The sequence below is a fragment of the Canis lupus genome, chromosome 12 (genome assembly GCF_048164855.1).
Source record: "Canis lupus baileyi chromosome 12, mCanLup2.hap1, whole genome shotgun sequence".
Classification (NCBI taxonomy): domain Eukaryota; kingdom Metazoa; phylum Chordata; class Mammalia; order Carnivora; family Canidae; genus Canis; species Canis lupus.
The window spans coordinates 6,503,563-6,530,300 of record NC_132849.1 but is presented as its reverse complement, the minus strand read 5'-3'; the positions used below and the strand labels follow the sequence as shown (position 1 = coordinate 6,530,300).

General features: G+C 37.7%; 2 protein-coding genes across 7 annotated transcripts in view; one reads left to right on the top strand and one right to left on the bottom strand.

Annotated features, from left to right (window-relative positions):
• Window positions 1–25,039, top strand: part of GPR89A (G protein-coupled receptor 89A) — a 61,543-nt gene extending 36,504 nt beyond the window's left edge. For 2 of the 4 annotated variants that reach the window (XM_072769438.1, XM_072769436.1), the window contains 7 exons: window positions 2,229–2,338; window positions 5,137–5,243; window positions 6,616–6,708; window positions 19,431–19,526; window positions 21,467–21,556; window positions 22,499–22,564; window positions 22,692–25,039. In XM_072769438.1, coding sequence (XP_072625539.1) covers window positions 2,229–2,338; window positions 5,137–5,243; window positions 6,616–6,708; window positions 19,431–19,526; window positions 21,467–21,556; window positions 22,499–22,564; window positions 22,692–22,898 — 769 coding nt within the window. In that variant the 3' untranslated portion in view covers window positions 22,899–25,039. The remainder of the gene's footprint in view (window positions 1–2,228; window positions 2,339–5,136; window positions 5,244–6,615; window positions 6,709–19,430; window positions 19,527–21,466; window positions 21,557–22,498; window positions 22,565–22,691) is intronic. The other 2 variants (XM_072769439.1, XM_072769437.1) reach the window with 1 other exon arrangement.
• Window positions 23,930–26,738, bottom strand: part of PDZK1 (PDZ domain containing 1) — a 39,849-nt gene continuing 37,040 nt past the window's right edge. For all 3 annotated transcript variants that reach the window (XM_072769435.1, XM_072769434.1, XM_072769433.1), the window contains 2 exons: window positions 26,002–26,292; window positions 23,930–24,418 (listed from right to left, as the gene is read on the bottom strand). In XM_072769435.1, coding sequence (XP_072625536.1) covers window positions 24,365–24,418; window positions 26,002–26,292 — 345 coding nt within the window. In that variant the 3' untranslated portion in view covers window positions 23,930–24,364. The remainder of the gene's footprint in view (window positions 24,419–26,001; window positions 26,293–26,738) is intronic.

The window sequence follows — 26,738 nt, the reverse complement described above, 5'->3', positions numbered from 1 at the left end:
CTATTTTTTTCCTTTTTTTTTTTTTTTAACCATATCTCAGGAAGTTTGATATTGTTACTGTTTCTTTTAAAAATAGATATTAATTTTCATCTGCAACTTCTTCAATAAGAACAAAATTGATTCAGAGTTCAGTGATGAAATTAAAAGTGAAAGTCAGTTGTTTAAAACAAGGTTATGCTTGCTGTGTGGATAATCTTCACTTTGAGTGGATTATACCTTGCTGCCAGTTATGGGGCCATGATACAGTGTCAGTCACCTTTTTATAGTCAACCAGTTCCACTCCACAGTTGGTCATTGCGTTTGTTGTACTGTAGACATTAAAACTAAAGATAATAGAAATGGGTCTCTGTTCTCTCTCTCCCCAGTGCCTCTCCTTTAATCCAGCAGGGTAAACTGAAGTGAACCTTTAAGCAAGTGAGATAGAACCTTTTCCTTTTCATACACATGTTCTAGCTTTTCTACCTATGAAGATGGGAAAACTAAGGGTTATGAGTCTTGCCAAGTCAGAATCTCCCCAGGCCTGAGCCTCTTCTTAGTTGTTAATTACATTTCCAACAATGCTGAGTTACAATGAATGTATGTAATTAAAGAAAAAGACAGCTAAAACTTAGAGCTCTATTTCATTCACTCAGTATCCAGGCAAAAGTCATTTTGAGGAGGAAACAGTTAAGTCAGCATGGCCCAATACACCTAATATTTTTTTTTTAATTTTTATTTATTATTTATGATAGTCACAGAGAGAGAGAGAGGCAGAGACATAGGCAGAGGGAGAAGCAGGCTCCATGCACTGGGAGCCCGACGTGGGATTTGATCCCGGGCCTCCAGGATCGCGCGCCCTGGGCCAAAGGCAGGCGCCAAACCGCTGCGTCACCCAGGGATCCCTACACCTAATATTTTTATTATTTATATCATTTTAACCTGTGGCTTAAAGAATCAGCCTACAAAATACTATTTGGTACCATTGGTATTATTTTACATTGGTTCCAACAGGAAATATTAATGCAGCTTCTTCCTCCTTGCCACTTATCTCTCATGTCACCCAAAAATCTCTATCTTCAGTTCAGTTTTTCTTTAGTTCTACTTCTCTGTTACACTTCACGTGCTTTATTTTAGGCTGGTAGGCCGTGACCCACTACACCCTTGAAGTAACCATTTATTATGTACAAGAAATCTTTTTTTCCTTGCAAGGCCCTGTTCTTTTATTATTATTATTATTTTAGATTTTATTTATTTATTCATGAGAGACATAGGCAGAGGGAGAAGCAGGCTAGGGACCCTGGTGCAGAACTCGATTCCAGGACTCCGGGATCACGCCCTGAGCCAAAGGCAGATGCTCAACCACTGAGCCACTCAGGTGCCCCCTCAAGGACCTTGTTCTTAACACCAGTGCGGTAAGCTGGAACATGCCAGCAACTGCTACTGAGGCAGTGAGGCCTCCATACACTGAAAGGACAAGAGGAAGGAATAGTAAGTTTCTTGGCTTATTCAGTAGTTGGTGGGGGGAAGGGATAGCATTAGAGAATGATGTTTTAGAAGAGACTAAGTGCATGTGATTTTGCTGGATTTACTTTTTGTTCTTCTGTCTGCTTTTGCAAAGGAAAGAAAACATTTCTTTTTTTTTTTTAAGATTTTATTTATTTATTCATGAGAGACACACAGAGAGAGGCAGAGACACAGGCAGAGGGAGAAGCAGGCTCCACGCAGGGAGCCCAATGTGGGACTCGATCCCGGGTCTCCAGGATCACGCCCTGGGCCAAAGGCAGATGCTCAACCACTGAGCCACCCAGGCATCCCGGAAAGAAAACATTTCTTAGTTCCTATCTGAACCTGGTCCTTTAGGTGTGTTAACTATTTTGTCCTTAAATAATGGTAATAGTTATTAAAATATACATAGTGCTTTGTAGTTGACAACATGATTTCTTATGATTACCCATCCAGAGATGAGTAAATAGAAACTCTGAAGTCTCACAGCTTCTCAGTTAGAGCCAATCTCCACATTTATTGTCTTCTCCAAATTCTGTGCTCCTTTGCCTAGGCCACATTGCTGCTTGGGAGTGTGTAGTTTCCCCTCCGCTGTGAGTAGTGGAAAAGCAGGACTTCAGACTTTGCATTCTTTCCTGAACAGCTCAGCAAGAGAAAGGGGCAGTTATGAGACTAGAAGGTAGATGAGAATAGACTATGAGGGTCCAAGCTCCCTTCCTGAGGTTTTATCTTTTCTTTCATTTCAGGATGGCAATGACACGGAGAACTATGTTCCAGAAGGGGGAGGTGCATAACAAACCATCAGGATTCTGGGGAATGATAAAAAGTGTTACCACTTCAGCACCAGGAAGTGAAAGTATCCTTTATTTATCCCTCTGTTTGATTCTTTTTTCTCAACTCTGGACCAAGGCCAGAAGAAAAAAGTAGTATTGGGGTGGTCTCTCCTGAGGTACCTGACTGCATCAGAGTCCAGCTGGGCAGGGCTAGGCTTAGGAAATACAAAGTCATCTTTCCAATACCCCTAAAAGATCATAAAACCATTGTCCTTGAGCTAAAAAAGTCCCAAAAGTCACTCTTTCCATTTTATAGATAAGAAAATAGACCCAGAGAAATTAAGTCACCCTGTGGTTTGTGGCAAAGATAGGGCCTCCTCTTGGTTCTTTCCCCTGCACTATTCTGTTTCCCAGGTGTGAACAAGCAGCATAAAACACAATGGCTAAAAACACACACACACATACAATGGGTCCCTAAAATGGATGGTTTGTGTATGTATGGGATGGTAGGGACCTGTTTTCTAAAGCAGTCAGTATTTCTAAACACATTTTAAGCAGCGCTGTATCTTCAGTGACTTTTGATTTAAAGAATCAAAGAGACTGGGTTAATGGACTAGTCCTGGCCCAGCTGGTTGCAGTGTTAAACTGATGCCAGAAAAAAAAAAAAAAACTGATGCCTAAATAGAGTAACAAAATCTCTCTGTGACTACCAGGCTCTTTTTTTTTTTTTTTTTTTTTTTTGAGATTTTATTTATTTATTCATGAGAGAGAAAGAGAGAGAGAGGCAGAGCCACAGGCAGAGGGAGAAGCAGGCTCCATGCAGGGAGCCCGTCGTGGGACTTGATCCCAAGTCTCCAGGATCAGGCTCTGGGCTGAAGGTGGTGTTAAACCGCTGAGCCACCCGGGCTGCCCCTACCAGGCTCTTAAGTCAAAACTCTGGGGCATTGGGGGGTGTGGGGGGGTTGCTGGTGTAAGATAGCATATTCTTGCTTCTTTCTCTGGCCTGAGGAAGCACAAATTCCCTTTTGCTTCAACTGGAAGAAAAGGATATAATCTGTTCTTGCTATAAATTGTGGCATATCTTTCTGGTGTCAAAAGTAGATAAGAATTAGACCAAAGAAAGACAGGATAACATGACTAGGAGAGAGAAAAAAAGGTTTACATTGAATGCATTTAATCCAAAAACATTTATTTCACGTCTCCTATTTCCAGGCAGAATCCTAAGGGATAAAATGATGAATAGAGGGCAGCCCGGCTGGCTCAGCGGTTTAGCTCCCCCTCCAGCCCAGGGCATGACCCTGGAAACTGGGGATTGAGTCCCACATTGGGCTCCCTGCATGAAGCCTGCTTCTCCCTCTGCCTTTCTCTGCCTCTCTTTCTGTGTCTCTCATGAATAAATAAATAAAATCTTTTAAAAAAATATGATGAATAGAGTATACTCTCTCTCCTCAAAAAGCTGGCTATCTAATCATGGGAGAGGCAGACTTGAAACTTAGTTACACCCTGTTGTTTGCCTGGACCATGCGAGTAGCAGCCACTACTGAGAAAGGAGCTGAAGGGCACTTGGTAATTTGAGTACTACTGGCATACCTAATACTTACCTCAGAGATGTTACAGGTTTGGTTCCAGAACATCACAATAAAGCAAATATCACAATGAAGCATTCAGATGAAGATTTTTGGTTTCCCAGTATATATAAAAGTTATGCTTATACCATATCTTATTGAGTGTGCAATAGCATTCTTTAAAATATATATATATCTTATATTTATATATATTTTATATTTATATATATATTTTATATATATATATCCCGTGTGTGTGTGTGTGTATAAAATACTAACCATCATCTGAATTTTCAGTGAGTGGTAATTACTGATCATAAATCACCATAACAAATATAATAATGATAATAATAATGAAAAAGTTTGAAGTAAGGTGAGAATTACCAAAATGTGACACAGAGACACAAATGGTGCCAATAGATTTGCCCAACATAAGATTGCCACAACCTTCAATTTGTTTAAAAAAAAAAAAAAAATCTGCAGAGGGCAACAAAATGGGGTATGCCTCTAGTGAGAAAAATCAGAGTAGGGAGGATTTGTATCAAAGTGGATCTTCCAACTTGGGCTATCTTCAATATTTTTATTACTTAAAAGTCCATAAAAACCAAAGTAGGCTTAAGCTATTTTAGCAACAATATGTCAAGTCTAAATGGAGAAAGTAATAGGATCTCACTGAGTTCTTTGCAAAGTAGCATTAGTGTAATGGAAAGAACAGGCCTTGGAGGAAGGCAGATCTGACTTTGCATCCACACCTATTAGCCTCATGACTTTGAGCAAGTTATTTGACTCTGAGTTTTGCTTTCCTTATCTACAAAATGGGTGATAACACCTATCTCATGAGACTGTTGGGAGAATAATAGAAAATAATGTCTGTAAGAACCAAACAGGGTCATGCTTATAAATCCCAGCCTGTATTAGAACTCAGTAATGTTAATTCCCTTTCCTAATAATATATTTATTCAGATATTTTAGGGAAAAACTATGCTTTTATAGTTACCTGTGTAACTATTTGAGATTTCAAGGTTATATTTGACTTACTCTAACCAAATCAAAGAAAAACAACAATGAACAGAACCATCTGTCTGAGCCACTTGAACTAGTGAAAAACTGAGTGGTATGTGTTTGATAATGCTCTTGCTGGAGAAGTTTTACACACCTGTGTTGGAGATTGGGAAAATTGCTCTGAAGGAGTACTGTTGGCCAGTGAAGCAGGAAATTGAATAAATAGGTAGTTTCTAGGATTACTCTAGGAGAAATCAAAAGCATATGCTTTCTTCATTGCTATTTCTTGAAACTTCCTTATGATTTAAACCTTGATGCCCATTTTGTGCCAGATCTTACTCTTATTCAACAGGAAGTGGATGCTTTGGAAGAACTAAGCAGGCAGCTTTTTCTGGAAACAGCTGATCTATATGCTACCAAGGTACAGATTAAGGAAATGGAAGTGCTGTTTTTACCAGTATGATTGAAAAGAGAACAAGATTTAGATTTAGTATCCTCTATGGCCAAGCTGTGCAAGAGAGACCTCATAGCTCTAGTATCAGCCATGAAGCATTAGGAGTCAGCATTCTTCATGACATTGCTCCTACCCGTAGCAAAATTCTTACTGGAACACTCTCAATAATAGAAATTATTGGGGTAGTCAAGAGAGGTTTTTCAACATCAGAAGGTGGCACACACTACTTCTACTGATTCAGGGTCAATATGATAACTCTTCTGATTGCTTTTTATTCCCTTATAAATTAGTAATATTGTAAGAGCAGTGCCATGATCTAGCCATGTTTTAAAGGATCCAGATCAAGTGGCACCTGGGTGGTTCAGTCAATTGAATGTCTGACTCTTGGTTTTGGCTCAAGTTATGATCTCAGGGTCATGAGAATGAGCCCCTTATTAGGCTCACACTGGGTGTAGTGCCTGCTCAAGATTCTCTCTGTCTCTCTCTCCCTCTCTCCCTCTGCCCTTCCCCCTGCACCCTCTCAGCTCTCTTTCTCTTAAAAAGAAAGGAAGGGAAGGGAAGGGAAAGGAAGGAAGGATCCAGAGCAAGAAGTGACCTAATTGTAAGAAGTAACTTTACAACTAAAATACAATTTAAATAAGCAAAATCTAGGGGGATCCCTGGGTGGCTCAGCTGTTTGGCATCTGCCTTTGGCCCAGGGCGCGATCCTGGAGTCCCGGGATCGAGTCCCGCGCCGGGCTCCTAGTGTGGAGCCTGCTTCTCCGTCTTCCTGTGTCTCTGCCTCTCTCATTCTCTCTGTACATCTATCATAAATAAATAAATAAATAAATAAATAAATAAATAAATAAATAAATAAATAAATCTTTTTTATAAATAAATAAATAAATAAGCAAAATCTATTAGTTAAGTTCGTTTGAACTATTTTTATACTTTTCAAGGATCACTTCATAGGAATAGCCATATAAGATAGAAGTTAACATGGGCCTTGAAGACAGACCTGGGCCTAAATTCCCCAACTCACTGGCTGTGTGACCTTGGGCAAATTATCTAATCCCTGTAAGCCTCAGTTTTCTCATGTGTAAAATTAAGATAATAGAACATATAAGAGTTGTTATAAAAATTAAAGTAGATAATGTATGTAAGGGGTTTATCTTAGTATCAGGCTTAAAGTAAGCATCAAGTAATAAATATTGCCCACTAGTATTATTTTAATATTAATATCACGTGTGGGTTTTTCACCCTGGCAAAGCAGTGATTTCATAGAGGCAAGAATGTTTTGGTTGAGTATTAGTTTACATTTTGCTGAGACTAACCATGTTTTGTTGTTTGTTTCTCTCAGGAGAGAATAGAATATTCCAAAACTTTCAAGGGGAAATACTTTAATTTTCTGGGTTACTTTTTCTCTATTTACTGTGTTTGGAAAATTTTCATGGTAAGTATATTTGTTTTAACTATCAGGGTTTAGGTTATTTTCCCTGGTAATGACAGAAAGAAAAGTGGGTTTGACTAAGGCACAGAACTGAATACCAAATTCAGTTGAGTCAACAGAGAATGCTGCCTATCACATGGCCGAGCCTAACTCCTACCCCTCTCTTTTTTAGATCACCTAGAGGGTGCATTTTCCTTCAGTCAGATATCATTAATAAGGCCATAGCTTATAAATTATATGAAGGGAATACGAAAGTTTCTTATACTCTGCTTTCCCTATTACCCTTGAATATAGCTATGTGACATAATCCCTACCTTCAGCTCAGAACAGAAACCACCTCTCCTTTTTAATCACCTGTATATATCTTAAAAACTTCAATCCACGGGGCAGCCCGGGTGGCTCAGTGGTTGAGCGCCACCTTCAGCCCAGGGCCTGATCCTGGAGACCCGGGATCGAGTTCCACGTCAGGCTCCCTGCATGGGGCCTGCTTCTCCCTCTGCCTGTGTCTCTGCTTCTCTCTCTCTCCTGTGTGTCTCTCATGAATAAATAAATAAAATCTTTAAAAAAAAAGTTCAATCCAAAGTAAATTGTATAACTAAAACATATTTCTAGAGATAAATTCATCTTATGTGCTTTTAGCTCTTATTCTTTCGTGGCTCTCTCTTAACGTTCTATTCTTTATGTGCATTTTATGTACATTCTTGTGACTCCTCTGTAGATATTCATGGATTTCAGTGTGATTACAGAAAAGGCTGAACTTTCTGGTTCTGTGACTTCCCTACTAGAGCTGTGTTTGCACAAAGAGGAGCTTTGTCAGCTTGTTAATTTTGATCGATAGAGATAAATGGAAAATTCTGGATTTTAATGGATCTAACATTATAATAAATTGATGTCAGTACCTATTCAGAGAACATTTTTAAATTTTGATTCATTCAAGTTGAAGATGATAAGTGAAGATCATATATGTTCAATGAGCTAAGCTACTAAAAAGTTTTTCTTGAACTATAGCCTTAAGGGGAGCATATCATTTTATCAGCTTTATTGAGGTATAATTGACATTCACTAAACTGCACATATTTAAAAGGTATAGTTGGGTAAGTTTTGACAGAGGTATACATCTGTTGCAACAGCTATCACCACATTTAAGATAGAGAACATCATCCATCCATCACTTCCAAAAGCCCTGTAACATATCTCTTGCAACCCCACTCAACCACCAATCTGTTGTCATTATACATTAGTTTATATTTTCTAGAATTTTATATAAATGAAATCTTAAAGTAGGTATCCTTTATCTGTCTGGAAGTTTCTACTCAGCATAATTTTTTTTTTTTTAATTTTTATTTATTTATGATAGTCACACAGAGAGAGAGAGAGAGAGAGGCAGAGACATAGGCAGAGGGAGAAGCAGGCTCCATGCACGGGGAGCCCGACATGGGATTCGATCCCGGGTCTCCAGGATCACGCCCTGGGCCAAAGGCAGGCGCTAAACCGCTGCGCCACCCAGGGATCCCTCTACTCAGCATAATTATTTTATGTTTCATTTATGTTATTATGTGATCCTCATTGCTGAGTAGTATTCCGTTGTATGATTATGCCACAGTTTATCTATTCACCTGCCAATGGGTATTTGTTTCTGCTTTGAAGATATTATAAATAAAGCTGCTATGAACATTTGTGTGCAAGTTTATATGTGGACATATGCTGTCTTTCCTCTTGAGAGAAAACACTTAGGTGTAGCATGGCTAGGTCACATGACAGATGGATGTTAAACTTTTGAAGAAATGGCCAAACTTTTCCAAAGAGACTGTACATTTTACATCTCCACCTGCATTGTTTCAGTATTTGATTTACTCCACATCCTTGCTGACATTTTATAGTCAGTCTTGTAAATTATAGACATTTTAGTAGGTATGAGGTGGTATTGATTAATTTGCATTTTTCTAATGCCTAATGGTGCTAAACAACTTTTCATGTGCTAATTTGCCACCTGTATATTTTTAGGAGGAGGATAGATCTATTCAAATTTATTGCCCAATTTTTAAATTAGGTTTTATTGTGTTTTGCAAGTTTTTCACTATATTCTGGAAACCTTTTATCAAATATGTGATTTTCAAATATTCTCTCTCAGTCACTGGCTTAGCTTGTCATTCTCTGCACAGTGTCTTTCTAAGAATTGAAGTTCTTAATTTTGATGAAGTCTAGTTTATCTCTTTTTTTTTCTTTTTTTATCTTTTGTTTTCTATTATGGGTTATGCTTTTGGTGTTGTACCTAAGAAATCTTTGCCCAACCTGACTTCATAAAGACTTTTCTCATGTTTTATTCTACGAATTTTATATTTTGAGATTTTTACATTTAGGTGCATGATACATCTGGAGTTCATTTTCTCAGACGATGTTGGAATGTGGATCCAAAGGATGCCTGGGTGGCTCAATGGTTAAAGGTCTGCCTTTGGCTCAGGGCGTGATCCCGGGGTCCTGGGATCGAGTTTTGCATCAGGCTCCCTCTGCCTATTGCCTATGTCTCTGCTTCTCTCTCTGTGTCTCTCATGAATAAATAAATCAATCTTTTTAAAAAGGGAAGGGGGGTAGCCCCGGTAGCGCAGCGGTTTAGCGCTGCCTGCAGCCCGGGGTGTGATCCTGGAGTCCTGGGATTGAGTCCCATGTCGGGCTCCCTGCATGGAGCCTGCTTCTTTATCCCTCTGCCTGTGTCTCTGCCTCTCTCTCTCTCTCTCTCTGTGTCTGTCAGGAATAAATAAATAAAATCTTAAAAAAAAAAAAAAAAAGATCAGTTTGATCTTCTTGAAGCTTATTTTAAAAATAATAAAATTAAATTAAAAAATTAGAAATTGGGCAGCCCCGGTGGCGCAGCGGTTTGGCACCGCCTGCAGCCCGGGTTTGATCCTGGGGACCCTGGATCGAGTTCCACGTCAGGCTCCCTGCGTGGAGCCTGCTTCTCCCTCTGCCTGTGCCTCTGCCCCTCTCTCTGTGTCTCTATGAATGGATAAATAAAATCTTTAAAAAAATTAAAATTAAATAATTAATTAATTAAAAATTTTAAAAAAGGAATGTGGATCCAAGTTCATTTTCTTCATATAGATATCCACTTGTTCTAGCACCATTTGTTGAAAAGATTATCCTTTCTCCATCGAATTGACTTTACAGTTTTGTTAAAAACTAATTGACCATATATGGACAGGTCTGTGTCTGTACTCTGTTCTTTCCTTTTTTTTTTTTTTTTTTTTTTTAAGATTTATTTATTTATGATAGACATAGAGAGAGAGAGAGAGAGAGAGGCAGAGACACAGGCAGAGGGAGAAGCAGGCTCCATGCAGGGAGCCCGACGTGGAATTCCATCCGGGTCTCCAGAATCGCGCCCTGGGCCAAAGGCAGGCGCTAAACCGCTGCGCCACCCAGGGATCCCTGTTCTTTCCTATTGATACATATGTCTGCCTTTATTTATGCCAGTACCACTCTGGCTTAATCACTGTAGCTTTATAATAAGTCTTGAAATCAAATTGTTTAAGTACTCTAATTTTGTTCTTTTTTAAACTCATTTTGGCCATTCTGTGTCCTTTGCATTTCCATATGAATCTTAGAACCAGATTTTTAATGGTGCTAAATACAAAAATACCTGCTGAAGTATGTACTAGAAAGTCACTAAATCTTCAGATCAATTTGAAGAGAAGTGACAATCCTAATATTGAGTCTTCTAATTGATAAACAGTGTAACTTCATTTATTTAGATCTTATTTAGTTTCACTCAGCAATGTTTAGTTTTTAGTGTATAGATCTTTTACATCAACTTTATCTCAAGTACTTAATATTTTGATGCTATTATTTATAATATAATTAAAATTATAGTTTATATTTTTATGATTTCAGTTTCTGAGTATTACTAGTATATAGATATACAATTGATTCTTGTCTGTTGATCTTATATTCCACAACCTTGCTAAATCCCCTTATTCTAAATGCTTTTTATAGATTTCATTGGATTTTTTATACATAGACAATCAGATCTCTGAAAACAAAGACAGTTTTGCTTCTTTGTTTCCTATCTGCATGCCTTTTATTCCTTCCCTTCTTTTCCCTTCCCTTTGTATCCTATATCCCATCTTTCTTCCTTCTCTGGCCTTATTGCACTGACCAAAACCTCCTGTAAAAAATTAAACAAAAGTGTTAAGAGCAGTCATCCTGATCTTGTTAAATACAGGGTTAGATAGGTACCCTTTATCAGGTTGAGGAAGTTACTTCTATTTATAGTTTATTGAGTGTTTTTAATCATGAAAGCGTGTTTGTTTTGGACGGTGCTCTTTCTGCATCTATTAAGAGGATCATATGACTTTTTAGTCAACTAATATAGTGAATTACATTGATTAATTCTTTAATATTAATCTGGCCTTGAATTCCTGTAATAAACCTTACTTGACCATGGTGTATATTGTTGGGTTTAATTTGCTGACATTTTCTTAAGAATTTTTGCATCAATGTTTATGAGGAATATTGGAGTATGGTTTTCTTTTCTTTTTTTAAGATTTTATTTATTTATTCATGAAACACACACACACACACACACAGAGGCAGAGACACAGGCAGAGGAGAAGCAGGCTCCATCAGGAGCCTGACATGGGACTCAATCCCGGGTCTCCAGGATCACACCCCAGGCTGAAGGCGGCGCTAAACCGCTGAGCCACCGGGACTGCCCTGGAGTATGGTTTTCTTGTAATGTCTTTGGCTCTGGTGTCAGAGCAATGCTAACCTTAAAGGTTAAGAAGAATTCCTTCTTCCAATATGTGGAAGAGTTTATGTGGAATTATAATTTCTTTCTTAAATGCTTGGTGGAATTCACCAGTGAAGGCATCTGAATCTAGAGTCATCTTTGCAGGAAAATCATTTAACTACAGATTTAATTTCTTTAATAGATAATAAGGTTTATTCATGTTATTTGTTTCTTGAGTGAGCCTTTGTAGTTTCTGTCTTTTTGAAAGAATTTGTCCATTTTTATTGGAGTTGTCAGTTTTATTAGCATACGATTGTTCTTAATATTCCCCTATTATCCTTTTAATATCTGTAAAATCTGTAGTAATATTATCCCTCTCCTCTTTTTATATAACAACTTTATTGAGATATTCACAACAAAGCAATTCACCTGAAAAGAAATTCCCATTAGCAGTCATTCCTTATTTCTCCTCCAGCTTTAGACAGGCACTCATCTATTTTATGTCTCAATAGATTTCCTATTCTGGACATTTCATGTACCTTGAATCATACAGTATGTGATCTTTTATGATTGGCTTCTTAGTAAATGTTTTTAAGGTTCGTCTATATTGTAGCCTCTATCAATACTTCATTCCTTTTTCTGGATAAATAATATTCATTCCATTATATAGATATACCTCATTTTATTTACCCATCTATTAGTTGAGAAACATTTGCGTTCCACATTGGCCATTATAAATAATGCGGTTGTGACCATTCATATATAAATTTTTATGTGGATATATGTTTTCATTTCCCTTAGGTACATACCTGTGAAAGAAAATTGCTAAGTCAAATGTCAACCTTTTGTTTAACCTTTTGATAAACTGCCAATCTGCCAGGCTGTTTTCTGAAACAGCTGCACCAGTTTACATTCCCACCAACAGCATAAGAGTTGCTATTTCCCCACATCCTCACCAACCCTTATTTATCTTTTTATTAGAGTAATTCTAGTGGATGTGAAGTGGCATCTAATTCTTGGTATTGGTAATTTGTGTCTCTTTTTTCCTGATCAGTCTGGATCAAGATTTATCAATTTTATTGAACTTTTCAAAGAACCAGCTTTTGGATTAATTGATTTCCTATATAGTTTCTCTGCGTTCTATTTTATCAACTTCTGCTCTGGTCCTTATAATTTCTCTTCTTTGGCTTATTTTGGGTCTCCTTCTAATTTTGTAAAGTCCAAGCTAAGATCATTGATTTACAACTTTTAATATAGGTGTTTTCATTTTATAACTTTCTTGCTAAGCATCTCACAAATTGCAGTGTTTCTGATGTGTTGTGTTTTTATTTAGTTCAGTTCAAAATATTTCTAATTTTTCTTCTTTGACTCATGGGCTATTTAGAAGTATGTTATCAAAAAATATTTTATCAAATATTTGGGGACCTTATTAATATTCTGTAATTGATTTCTAATTTAATTCCATACTTAGTATGATTTGAATCTCTTCAAATTCATTGAGACTTGTTTTCTGTCCAGAACGTGTTCAACTATGGCTAACATCCCATGTACAATTGAGTAGAATGTGTATTCTGCTCTTGTCGGTTGGAATGTTGTATGAATGTCAATTAGGTCAAGTTAGTTGGTATAGTATTGCTGAAGTTTTCTCTCTTTGCTAATTTTCAGTCTATCTTATCAGTTATTGAGGGAAGGGGTGATAAAATTTCAAACCATTGTTGTGGATTTGTCTTTTGTTCTATCAGTTTTTGCTTCATGTATTTTTTTTTATCCAATTGTAGTTAACATACAATGTTAATTTCAGGTGTATAACATATCAATTCAATAATTCTATACATTACTGAGTGCTCACCATAAATGTAGTCACCATCTGTCACTATACAATATTATTATAAGATTATTGATTATCTGCTTTATGCTGTACATTTTATCTCCATGACTTATTTTATAACTGAAAGTTTATGCCTCTTAATCCACTTTATCTATTTCACCCATCCCTTCACTCATCTCCCCTCTTGCAACCACCAGTTTATTATTTGTATTTAAGTCTGTTTATTTCTGGGCAGCCCCAGTGGCACAGCGGTTTAGCGCCGCCTGCAGCCCAGGGCGTGATCCTGGAGACCCTGGATGAATCCCACTTCGGGATCTCTGCATGGAGCCTGCTTCTCCCTCTGCCTGTGTCTCTGCCTCTCTCTCTCTCTGTGTCTCTATGAATAAATAAATAAAAATCTTTAAAAAAATTTTGTTAAGTCTGTTTATTTCTTTGTTCATTTGTTTTGTTTTTAAGATTCTGCTTATAATTGAAATCATGTGTTATTTGTCTTTCCTTGTCTGACTTATTTCACCCTGCATAGTACACTCCAGGGTTGTTGCAAACAGCAAGATCACATTCTTTTTATGGCTGAGTAGTACTCCATTGCATATATACACCACATCTTTTTATCCATTCAACTATCTATGGAAATTTGGTTTGCATTTGGAAATTTGGTCTGTATCTCAGCTATTGTAAATAATGCTGCTGTAAACATAGAGGTGCATAAAGCTTTTTAAATTCCCAAATCATATTCTTTTGGTAAATATCCGGTAGTAGGATTACTGGATCATATGATACTGTTCTATTTTGTTCCATTGATCTATATATCTGTTTTTGTGCCGATACTGTACTATTTTGATTACTACAACTTTGTAGTATATCTTGAAATCCAGGACTGTGAGACCTCCAGCTTTGTTCTTTTTCAAGACTTTTGGCTATTTGGGGTCTTTTGTGGTTCTATACAAATTTTAGGATTATTCTAATACTGTGAAAAATGCTGTATAAACATAAGATAAGGATTGCATGAAATCTGTAGATTGCTTTGAGTGGTATGGACATTTTAACAATATTAATACTTCCAATCAGTAAGCACAGAGTATCTTTCCATTTGTTTGTGTTGCCTTCAATTTCTTTCATCAATATTTTATAGTTTTCAGGGTACAGGTGTTTTACCTCTTACATTAAATTTATTCTCAGATAATCTTTCTGGTGCAGTTGTAAATGGTATTATTTTCTTAATTTCTCTTTCTGGTTCTTAATTGTTAGGGTATAGAAATGCAGCTGATTTCTGTGTATTAATTTTGTATCCTGCAACTTTATTGAATTCATTTATCAGTTCTAATAGTTTTTGGTGGTGTTTCTAGGGTTTTCTGTATTATCATGGCATCTGCAAATAGCAAGTTTAACTTCCTTTTTCTGAACGCTATTTCTTTTTCTTGTCTGACTGCCGCACTAGAAATTCCAATATTCTGTTGAATAAAAGTAGTAAGAGCGGACACCCTTATCTTCTTCCTGATCTTAGAGGGAAAGCTCTCAGGTTTTCACCAATGAGTAGGATGTTAGCTATGCATATTTCACATATGGCCTTTATTATGCTGGCATGTGTTCCTCTAAAGCCACTTTCTTCCCTCTAAATCTACTTTATCATGAATAGGATAGGATTGTAGTTTGAATAGGATTGTAGTTTGTCAAATGCTTCTTCTGCATCTATTGAGATGAGCAAGTAGTTTTTATACTTTATTGATGTGGCTTATCATGTTTGATTTGAGAATATTGAAAAACCCTGCTATTCCTGGGATAAATTCTTTTTTATTATTTATTTATTAATGAGAGACACACACAGAGAGAGAGAGGCAGAGACACAGGCAGAGGGAGAAGCAGGCTCCATGTAGGGAGCCTGACGTGGGACTCGATCCTGGGTCTCCAGGATCAGGCCTTGGGCTGAAGGCAGCGCTAAACTTTTGAGCCACTCAGGCTAACCCCCTGGAATAAATTCTACTTGATCATGGTGAACAATTTTTTTTAATATATTGTTGAATTCAGCTTGCTAAATTTTGTTAAGGAATCTTGCATCAATGCACATCAGAAATATTGGCTTATAGTTTTCTTTTTTGTAGTATCTGTCTGGTTTTGGTATCCGAGAGATGCTGGCCTTGTAAAATGAATTTGGAAGTTTCCTCCCTCCTATTTTTTTTTAAATCCTCTGAGAAGAAGGATGCCTGGTCGGCTCAGTTGGTTGAACATCTGACTCTTGATTTCAGCTCAGGTCATATCATGGGTCATGAGATCAAGCCCCACATTGGGCTCTGTGCTCAGCGTGAAGTCTGCTTAGGATTCTTTACTTCCTCTCCCTCCATCTCTCCCTCTCCCCCCTCTAAAAGAAATCAATAAATCTTTTTTTAAAAGTTGTTTGAGGGACACCTGGGTGGCTCAACGGTTGAGCGCCTGCCTTCAGCTCAGGGCGTGGTGCCAGAGTCGTGGGATCGAGTCCCACATCAGGTTCCCCTTGAGGAGCCTGCTTCTCCTTCTGCCTGTGACTCTGCCATTCTCTCTCTGTGTATCTCATGAATAAATAAATAAAATCTTTTAAAAATAATAAAAATTTAAAGTCATTTGAGAAGAATAGGTATTGTCTTCTTTATTGTTAGTAGACTTGACACACAATGTTACATACATTAATTTATTTAAGGTGTACAAGTATAGAAGATCTTTCCATTTGTTTGATTCATCTTCAGTTTCTTTCATCAGTGTTTTATAGTTTTCAGAGTACAGATCTTTCACCTCTTTGGTATTAACTCTTTGTTAAATGTTGGTAGAATTCACCTGGGAAGCCATCTGATCCTGGGCTTTTGTTTTGGGGGAGTTTTTTTATTACTGATTTCTATTTTATTACTAGTAATTACTAGTAAAATCTGTTCAGATTTTCTATTTCTTCCTGATTCCGTTTTGGAAGATTATGTTTCTAAGAATCTATTTCTTCTAGGTTGTCCAATTTGTTGGCATACATTTTTTCATAATGGTCTCTTATAATCCTTTATGTTTCTGTAGTGTTGTCAATTGTTATTATTTGTCCTCCTTTATTTCTGATTTGATTTGAGTCTTTTTTTTTTTTTTTTTTTTTTGAGGAGTCTGGCTACAGATTTATCAATTTCGTTGATCTTTTCAAAGAAACAGATTCTGGGTTCATTGATTTTTTTTTTTCTATTTCATTTATTTCTGCTCTAATCTTTATTGTTTCCTTCTGCTAGCTTGTCTTTGGTCTTTCTCTAGCTCTTTTAGATGTATGGTTAGGTTGTTTACTTGAGATGTTTCTTGTTTCTTGAGTTAGGCCCATATTGCTATGAAACTCCCTCTTAGAATGGCTTTTACTGCAACTCAAAGACTTTGAACTATTCTATTTTCATTTTCATTTGTCTCCATGTACTTTTTTGTTTCCTCCTTGATTTCTTGGTTGACCTATTCGTTGTTTAGTAGCATGTTACTTGGCCTCCATATATTGACATTCTTTTAGATTTTTTTCTTGTGATTGACTTTTAGGGTCATACCAGTCTGGTTGGAAAAGATGCATGATATGAGTTCAGTCTTCTTAAATTTATTGAGACTTGTTTTGTGGCATAAGTTGTGATGTATTCTGGGGAAAGTTCAATGTGTACTTGTAAAGAATGTGTATTCAATGGTTTTTGGATGGAATGTTCAGTATGTATAGTATATAGTTCATCTAGTCTAATTAATGCATTGTTCAATAAGGACCTGTCTTCCAGATTGCTGATCCAGTCTGCATCCTCTAATCGTTGATTGCCTCTAGTGTGTTTTTTTTTCTTTTTTTTCAGTTATTAAATTCTTCATCTCTGACTGGTTCTTTTTTATATCTTTGTTGAAGTTCTCATTGGACTCATTCATTTTCTTCTTAAGTCCAGTGAGTATCTTTATGACCATTACTTTAAATTCTTTATCCAGGCATATTGCTTATCTCCATTTCATTAGATCTTTTGCTGTGATTTTGTCCTGTTCTTTCATTTGAGACATATTCCTTTATCTTCTCATTCTGTCTAGCTCTCTGTTTCTGTGTATCAGAGGCTCAGCTCTGACTCCTGGTCTTGAAAGAGTGGCCTCGTGTAGAAGAAGACACCAGAACCAGGTGCCCCAAGGGTGCCTCCTATATGGGTAGCATGCACCCTACTATTGTGGCTGAGTTGCATTTGCCTTAGTTGGCATCAGTGACCTGCTTTGCCTGCTGTGGGCACCCTGGGCAGGGTTTGGCCCCTACACACCCAACTAAGAGACTCAGCTATTAGAACTGTGGGCACACTGATGTGGAGGGTTCTCTCTCTCTCCCCAGGGCTGTAGTCAATTTAGAGTGGTGTGGGTCTCTACTCAGTCTGCTTGCAGGCTGTGGTGGGGCAGGAACTGTTTTAAAGAGCCAACCCCTGAGGCAGGCAGGTCCCGAGGTGAAAGATGGGGCAGGGCATGTGGTGCCAGCAAGATAGGTAGAGAGTAGTATTAGTGCTGGTTCCCACAAGCATCTGGCTGTCTAGGCTGGGGGAGGAGAAGAGAAATGGTGCCCACCAGCACTTTTGTTCTTGAAGTCTCCTGAAGAGAAGACTCCCTGCCCCTCCAGCACATGTTGAGATTAGTAAATGAATATCCTTCGCATATACCCAAGCACTTTTCAAACAGCTATTTCTATACTCTTAAGCCAAGTTATTTATTCTAAATCTTTAAGAGCAGGGACTAGTTTTCTCTTGCCCTCTGACTCTCCCAGAATTAAGCCCTACTAATTTTTAAAGTACCTAGACTTAAGCCCTGCTGACTTTAAAAGCTCCCAAAATTAATACCTACTGGCTTTCACAGCCACATGTTACTGGGAACTCATCATCTCACTGCCAGGGGTGTCTAGCTTGGGATCCATCCTCTCTACTTCTCTGTGCTTGTAGTGTCCCTCCTGTTTTTGGTTAGTCTCAGGGGGTTTGGCTCCCAGGTATGTAAGCCCCTCCACCCTTTTCAATATGGCTTCCTCTCAACAGTTAACTGTAGAAGGTCTGTTCTGCCAGTTTGCAGGCTGTTCTCAGACTTGCACCGAGGTAGCTGTTCTCTTGATGTGAGAGAAGGTGAGCTCAGGAACCTCCTATTCCACCATCTTCCTGACACCCCTGCTTCATGTATTTTAAAGTTCTTTTATTTGGTACATATATCTTTAGGATCATTTTGTACCCCATTTTGTATCATTTCAATAAATGATCCTTTTATTGTTCTGAAATGACCCTTTTAATCCCTGGCAATATTTTTTACTTTGAAATCTACTTTGATATTAATACAGACCTTGCAGCTTTCTCTTGATTAGTGTTAGCATAATATATCTTTTTCCATTCTTTTACTTTTAACCTATTTGTATCTTTATACTTAAAATGGTTTCTTGTAAGCAACATATAGTTGGGTCTTGCTTTTTTTATCCAATCTTATGGTCTCTGCCAGTTAATTGGCAGGTTTAGACCAGGATTCAGCCATCTAGAGCTCATAGGCCAAATCCAGCCACCACCTATCACTGTACATAAAGTTTTATTTGAACACAGCCAAGCGCATTCATCCACATACCATCTGGGGCTATCACTACGGTGATGGAGTTTGCCAACCCCTAGTTTAGACTATTTACATGTAACGTGATTATTAATATGGTTGGATTTAAACCAACTGTGTTGTTTTATGTTTTTAATTTGTCCTATCCTTTTTTCCATTTTCCTTTTTTTCTGCCTTCTTTTGGATTAATTGGGTATTTTTCATAATTCTATCTAATCTCTTGTTGGCTGTAATTCTCTTTTCATTATTTTAGTGATTGCTCTTAGAGCATTCAGAAAATAGAGTGTGAATGACCCTGGAATTCTTGATTCTCTTACTCAAACTTCATCCACCAGAATGTTACCCATCTAACTTCCGTGAAATTAAGGTGTATATACCATAGCCTTTTCTCCCTTTATTCTTTACAGAAAAGAACAATAGGGTCTGGATAAGGACTTTTGTTTGTCTATATGTGAATAACCAAAATAAATGTCTTATATATGATTTAGATTGAGAGTAGAATTGCATTTTTAGGAACATCCCACCTATAATATATGTTATATTGATTCATTATTTTAAGTCACTTTTTGAAATAGTAATTATTGAGATGCTCTAATATAAAGGTCCATGTCTTTGCAGGCAACCATTAATATCGTTTTTGACCGAGTTGGAAAAACTGATCCTGTCACAAGAGGCATTGAGATCACTGTGAATTATCTGGGAATCCAATTTGATGTGAGTTGTATCAAGATCTTAGTTTCTTTTTTATCTGCTGTAAATTAAAATTGTTAAGATTCTAATTCCTTACTTCATTCTGCCTTTGTTCTTCACTCTCCTCTGTTTTTTTGACATATTCATATGGCAGATTTGTTAAGGACATAAAACCATAAGTGATAGCTGGTACTTATTACTGATTATTATTATTATTATTATCAATGCTGATTATTTCTGTAGCTCCTCCTCTGCTTTTCTATAGCCAGCTTCCCAGCCCAGTTTTTTCCCCAAATACTGGGTACATGAGATCTCTGATGCATGAGATTTTCAAATCCAAAACTCACCTTTGATTCCTCTAGTAGAAAATTAATCACTAATTAGTGTTCCATGTTAGAAGTGAAATCATGCCTGCCGTAAAAAGCTATCAATTAATGTGAACTTTGAGCTAAAGATGGTAACTGTAACCTGTGCCTGTTTTATAATATCACTATTGTTAAACACACTTTTTTTTTGTATATGTTTTTATTGAGTTCAGTTTGCCAACATAGAACATGACACCCAGGGCTCATCTTGTCAAGTGCCCCCCCCTCAGTGCCCATCACCCCATCCCCCCGCCCACCTCCCCTTCACTACCCCTTGTTCATTTCCCAGAGTTAGGAGTCTCTCAGGTTCTGTCACCCTCACTGATATTTTCCACTCATTTTCTTTCCTTTCCCCTTTATTCCCTTTCACTATTTTTTATATTCCCCAAATGAATGAGACCATATAATGTTTGTCCTTCTCCAATTGACTTACTTCACTCAGCATAATACCCAGTTCTATCCATGTTGAAGCAAATGGTGGGTATTTGTCGGTTAAACACACTCTTGTCCCAGTTTAAGTTTAATGTCTTTATTTATAGAAGAATATATTTTCCAAATACGTGCATGCGTGTGTGTGTGTGTGGCCAGTGAATCAGCACTTTGGTAGTAAGACCAGAATCATGCTATGATTCTAGTAACAGACTGCATGCTACCCCCAGCCATCCATCTCAGCTGGATATTCTCCTAGTAGCTAGATAAAATGAAAATTAAACACAGGAAATTGAGCTTCAGTCTTTGAAAAACAACTCAAAGCACATGTTTTTTGATGATAGGTCAATAGTGTAAACTTTTTCATGTGAAGGAGCATGGTATCTTTCCTCCAGGTAGTTTATAAATTCTACCATAAAAAAGGCTTCACTATTCTGCATATGTGTTTTCTTTTCCTCTTTTAAAATTCTTACTGGTCTCAATTATTAAAGTGTTCTTCTTCATCAGTGCTTTCTGAAGCTATTTAAGTTGCTGTAGTGTCTGTATATTTCATCTATAATCCATCTGTATACTCCACGTATAATACCTTTTAGATGTTAGTAGTAGCAGTTCCCCCATAGATACTTTTCAGACCTGAATCCAGCACAGGGTCCCACAGTGAAGCAATCCAGGAGAAGAAAACTGTACTATCATGTAATTCAAGTGAAGGTCAACTGTTTATTTCCCAGACCATAGCTGAGAATATTTACATAGTCTTTCATTATAAAAGAAAAATTTCTCTAAGTTTTGGATGATCAAGGGACTATCATTCATGGATGTCAAAAATAATTTAGCTGCTAATTTCCTTCTAATCCATGCTTTTCACTTAACACATTGAAGCTGTGTCATTGGTTCTGTCTGTTTCTTCAAATTGACTGGTGGTGTTTTCATCACTTCACTGCACTTGCTTGCTTCCATCCTAAGTTTTGATTAAATCTTCTTAGAAAGCTATCCACTGCAGTCTTCCTAGGTGCTGTAGTTGCCCCTTACTCATTTTCCTCCCACCCTAAATTTTTTTAAAACAGGTAGGGCCTAATGGAGTTCTCTCAGTCATGTAAGTGATCAGAATAGCCTTCACATGTCTCTCAACAGAGATTTCACACACACTTCTCCTTCCTTTTATGGTGGCAGGTGAAGTTCTGGTCTCAGCACATTTCCTTCATTCTGGTTGGAATAATCATTGTCACATCTATCAGAGGATTACTGATCACTCTTACCAAGGTATGTTGTATCACTAAGTTTAAATGGCTTACTATTTGTGATATTTCGTGTGACACCATGAGATAATTTTACCTAATAGAGATTTCAACCTTCTGAGATCTTACATAACAGTTCACAAATATTTAAAAGACCTGCAATAAAGTTTTTTAAAAGTGAAACTGTTATATAAACTGATGTTGATGGGTTTACATAATACACCAATCAGTTGAGTGCATTTACCAAAGGTCATAGAATGAGATCATGGTCTGTTTGTTCACTGATACCGCATCGGCACCTAGCAGTAGAAACTAGCACATGGTAAGAACTCCAGAGATACTTGGAATGAACAAACAAGATACGTATTTGAGGTTAGGGTAACTTTGAAAGTCACTTGTAAGGAGGACATATAAGTAGGAGAATCAGAATATTTGACTGTTTTCTGATCAACATAGAAAGGCTTTACGGAGGCAGAGGTAAATTTTCTCTTAGAGAAGAGGTGTAGGGATCCCAGTATCCAAGAATTGTTTGAATGAAAGGAGTGAAGAGGTTAGGAGGAGAGAAGAGGAAAAGGGCTCTCCAGGCATCTAGCACAATTTTGGAAAATGCTCAGGAGCCTAGTAATAATTACAAGGGCATGGAGTGGCCTGGAGTAATCTGTTTTAATGTTTTATAGTGATATGAAAGTCATGTGTATCACCTAGTTTCTGAAAAATTTGACAGCGATTGGAATCCTTTCATGTCATAATGTAATTCTTAAAACCACCAGCTGTCCTTCTGGGGACATTACAGCTAGATCCTTTGCTCTCAGTCTCTTTCTCTTCTTCACGGCATTAATCTTATCAGTTGTTCTGTACTGGATTATTTGTGTGGAAGAGAAACTTTTAATTAAATGTTAACTATGGTACTTCATGTTCGTGACACAAGAATCTAGCAGTGCTGAATGAATTCTCCCTTTCTTGACAGTTCTTTTATGCCATCTCCAGCAGTAAGTCCTCCAACGTCATTGTCCTGCTATTAGCACAGATAATGGTACGTTTCATGAACTAGTTTTATGCTTATGACTGTAAAATACCAGAAGTGTTTATACTTCTATGTATTTTAACAATTCCCTTTGGCCCTTCACCACATTCAGAGTGACTTCTGGATTAACTTACAGGGCATGTACTTTGTCTCCTCCGTGCTACTGATTCGAATGAGCATGCCTCTAGAATACCGCACCATAATCACTGAAGTCCTTGGAGAACTACAGTTCAACTTCTATCACCGTTGGTTTGATGTGATCTTCCTGGTCAGTGCTCTCTCCAGCATACTGTTCCTCTATTTGGCTCACAAACAAGCACCAGAGAAGCATATGGCACCTTGAACACGTGCCTGTTACAGACTGCGACAGGCCAATGGTGTCAGGATTTGGATGTAAGAGGAAAAAATGGAGGGGACCAGGGCGTAATCTTTTTTAAACAATCAAAATGCTGAGGTAGCATATTCTACCCTCAGCTTATGCCTTCCTCCTCAGTGGATACTATGATCATGAGTAGCATTACCTAGAACATGAGAGTGTGAAGTAAACTCAAGCTAGCACTCAGCAGAGAGCATTCCATGGGGGTTTGAAGCTGGTGCAGCATCGGGACAAAGAGGTGGGAAAAAGCCAAGAAACTAGGTGGTGGGAATACACTGGAACCTGGGGAAAGGGGCAGTCACGGGTAGCTGTGCCAGACACCCAGATTTTCTGTTCAAGGCTCACAGGGAGGAGGTTATGGCTTTCCCTTAAGATCGACTATCATTAAAATCAGATTGTAACTCTTTGGCTTTAGCTTCATTTTATCAAGGGTAGCTTGGTGTAGTGTGTTTATGCAATCTAACATGAGTTGGCATTCCCCTGCCAACCCCTGCCCCATTAAAATAACCAACAGGTTCTCTGTTCTTGTCTGGAGATAGGACAGTGTGCTACTGAAATCGATTCTACTGAGAGCATTCAGGTATATCATCTTTATTGATTTCCTTTTAAGTTAGTATCACCTGAGAATGAATTACTGTACATTTAATTTGCTGATGTTGCCTCGTTTTTTGTTTTTTGTTTTTTTCCTTCCATCTGCCCTTCATGCTGTGGGGGTAAAACAATGAATAACTGTTAACTGGAATAAGTCATTTTCCTATCCTAGACCCTACTCTCTCATCTGTCAAAGCACAATGCTAGACAGTTTATAGAACACTGCGAAATGCAATTTGTGGAAAGCCATCCTGAGTTTTATTACCAGGAAGTCTCTAAGATCTTATGCTGAAGTTTACTGTGGTTTGGGTTTCTAGAGGCAAAATGAAGGGTAAAGCATAAAAGCAAGTTTACAAAAAACAAAAGCACTATTAAGGTTTTATCAGCTAACAGGGAAGATTCAAGTATACTCGAGAGGCATTTTTAATGGCATCTATTTTAGCAATCACAACATTCTTACAAAAGCATAATTTTAATAGGCTTATCTGCTCAGATATTTTATAGCAGCTCTCACATATACAGATTTATGAATCATCTTTAGTGCACAAGAAGCCTATAGAATTAAGAAATATCATATAGAGAAATGTAGTGAAGTTGAAGCTTGAAAGAGATCACATGTAAAGAATCTGGTTGCTGCCTTAAGTTGACCATAAATAAACCATCTATTGCAATAGTCACCCCCAAGACAAATAACAACAGAAGACAGTCAAACATGATGAAGCGGTTCCCAGAGGAGTTCTTCTCTAATAGAGACAGTAAATGGGTGGCAGCTCATTCCTCGGGAAAGGATTTGTACTAAATACCCAGAAACAGCTGTCAGCCAAAGCCATTATTTGCTTTCATCACATCTCTGTGTCTTCAGAATTGGAAGAAGAATGTGAGGCTGTACTGTGAGCCTGTGCAAAAGAAAACAAAGGATCTGTAAGTGCGAGAGTGTGAATGTCAGCAGTTGAATGACTTAAGGCAGGGAGTAGAGTCACTCACTAGAAGCCAGGTAACCTGAATTTCACACTTGGCTTTGTTTCTACTTTGCTGTTTGACAGTAACAAATTTCTTAATGTCTGTATCTCTTTTCTATAATTGCCTAGCCCTATAACTGACTTGCTATAGAAATAGAGAATTCTTTAAAGACAAGTAGAATGCTTTCTTTGCTAAGCAATCAAGAATGGAAGGTCAATGGCTATTGTGTGTGCTATGGTCTAAATGTTTGTATCTCCCCAAAATTCATATATAGAAATACTAATCCTAAGGTCAGGTGATATTAGGAGGTAGGACCTTTGGGAGGTGATTAGGTTATGAGGGCAGAGCCCTCATGATTGGGATTAATGCCTTATGAAAAAAGGTCCCCCCAGGGCTCCATATCCCCGTCTACCATGTGAGGACATAGCAAGAAGTTGGCCATCTCCCACCTGGATGAGGGGTCTTCCCCAGTCACCAGATCTGTCAGTGACTCAATTGATCTTGGACTTTTCACCTTTTAGAACTGTGAGAAATAAATGTGTGTGATTTATAAGCCACCCAGTCTATGGTCTTTTATTATAGCATCCCAAACTAAGTGTGTATTCATTAACAAGTAGTATTTAATTTATATGACCAATCTGTAAAATTAATGTAAATGGAGTAGAATTAAATATAACGGAAAGAAGAATGACATAAATCTTTTGGAGTTTTGGCTTTGCCGTTCATTTCCTTTATGAACTTGACAAAAATATAAAAGACTTATCAAGGAATTTAATCCAGAGTAATGCTTTTTCCTATTAATAAAACATACATACCTGCCAATTATCTTAAAAAGAATGTCTCTAACCACTACCATTCAGTTTCAGGCTTACCATTATTAACCAGGCACTGTTTGAAGCACTTTAATAGTCTTAGTTAATAGGAAACAAACAGGGTTGCTGGAGGGGAGGTATCTGGGGGGGATGGGGTAACTGGGTGATAGGCATTAAGGAGGGTACGTGATGGAATGAGCACTGGGTGTTCTATGCAACTGATGAGTCATTAAACTCTACCTCTGAAACTAGTAATATACTATATATTAATTGATTTTAAACTTAAAATTTTTTTAAATTAAAGAATAGTTAATATAATCCTAATAATCCTATAAACTATTCTTGGTTTACAAGTGGGGTAAGTGAGGCAGAGAGAAAATAAGTCCATTTGCCCAAGGCTGTTAAGTGACAGAATCAGAATTTGTACACAGTCTGATTCAGGTTCTTCTGGTGGTTCCATTATAATTTTGATAAACTTTTATTAATTGATTTTTCTCCAGACAGTTACTGTCAACTCCATGCTATGAAAAAGAAGCTTGTCCTCATACCACTTCCTCTCCACCAAAATAATTTAACTTGCTTGTTCTCTTTGTAATTTTCCAGTATTCTAGGAAATGTGTGGTCAACACAGACCTGGGGTGTACTTATTAAGGACTTTATCATACCCTGATAGGTTAGATCACTAAAAGAAGTCTGTCATCACTCACTCGTTCTTTTGCCACATGTGACTCGAGCTCTGGTTCTGCCAGTGTTTCTTCTTTGGAATCAGGAGTTTCATCCAGTGGATCAGCCATGGAAGAAACAACAGGGATTTTCTTAACCTGGAAATAATCATAGGCCTTCTTTCCACAGACCAAGAGTGTGACATTCTTCCCACTGCTCTGGATTCTGTCTACCACCTTCTCATAGGGTTCATCCACCACCTTTGCTCCATTCACTTCAATGATGATATCTTCATCCTCCAACCCTGCCAATTCAGCAGGGCTGCCCTTCTGTACCTATGAAGAGAGGTTCTAAATTATCACTTCCTGACATGGATAAAGGAATTTAGTTTAGCTTCCCTTCAGAGGAGAGAGGAGTTTGAAAATGTACTCTTAACCATGTTATTTCTCCCTAAGGTACATAAGAAAGGTGCTCTAATGCTTTTCCACTTCTGAAAGATTCAACTTCCGTTCTCAAATGAATACCACGGTAGGAGGGGTCCGACATGACAGCACAAAAAGACTCTGAACTCACCTCCTCCCACAGACACCAAATCGACATCTACATAAAGAGCAATTCCTCCTGAAGAACTGAGGGCCAATTGAGCAGCTTTTACACAAAAAAGAATAGACCACAGAGAGAACAGCAGAAGAGATGGAGACACAGTAATGATGAAACCCCCACCCCTGATGCTACAAACTACAGTAGGGAGAGAGACCACTGAGGAGTCAGCACACAGTTT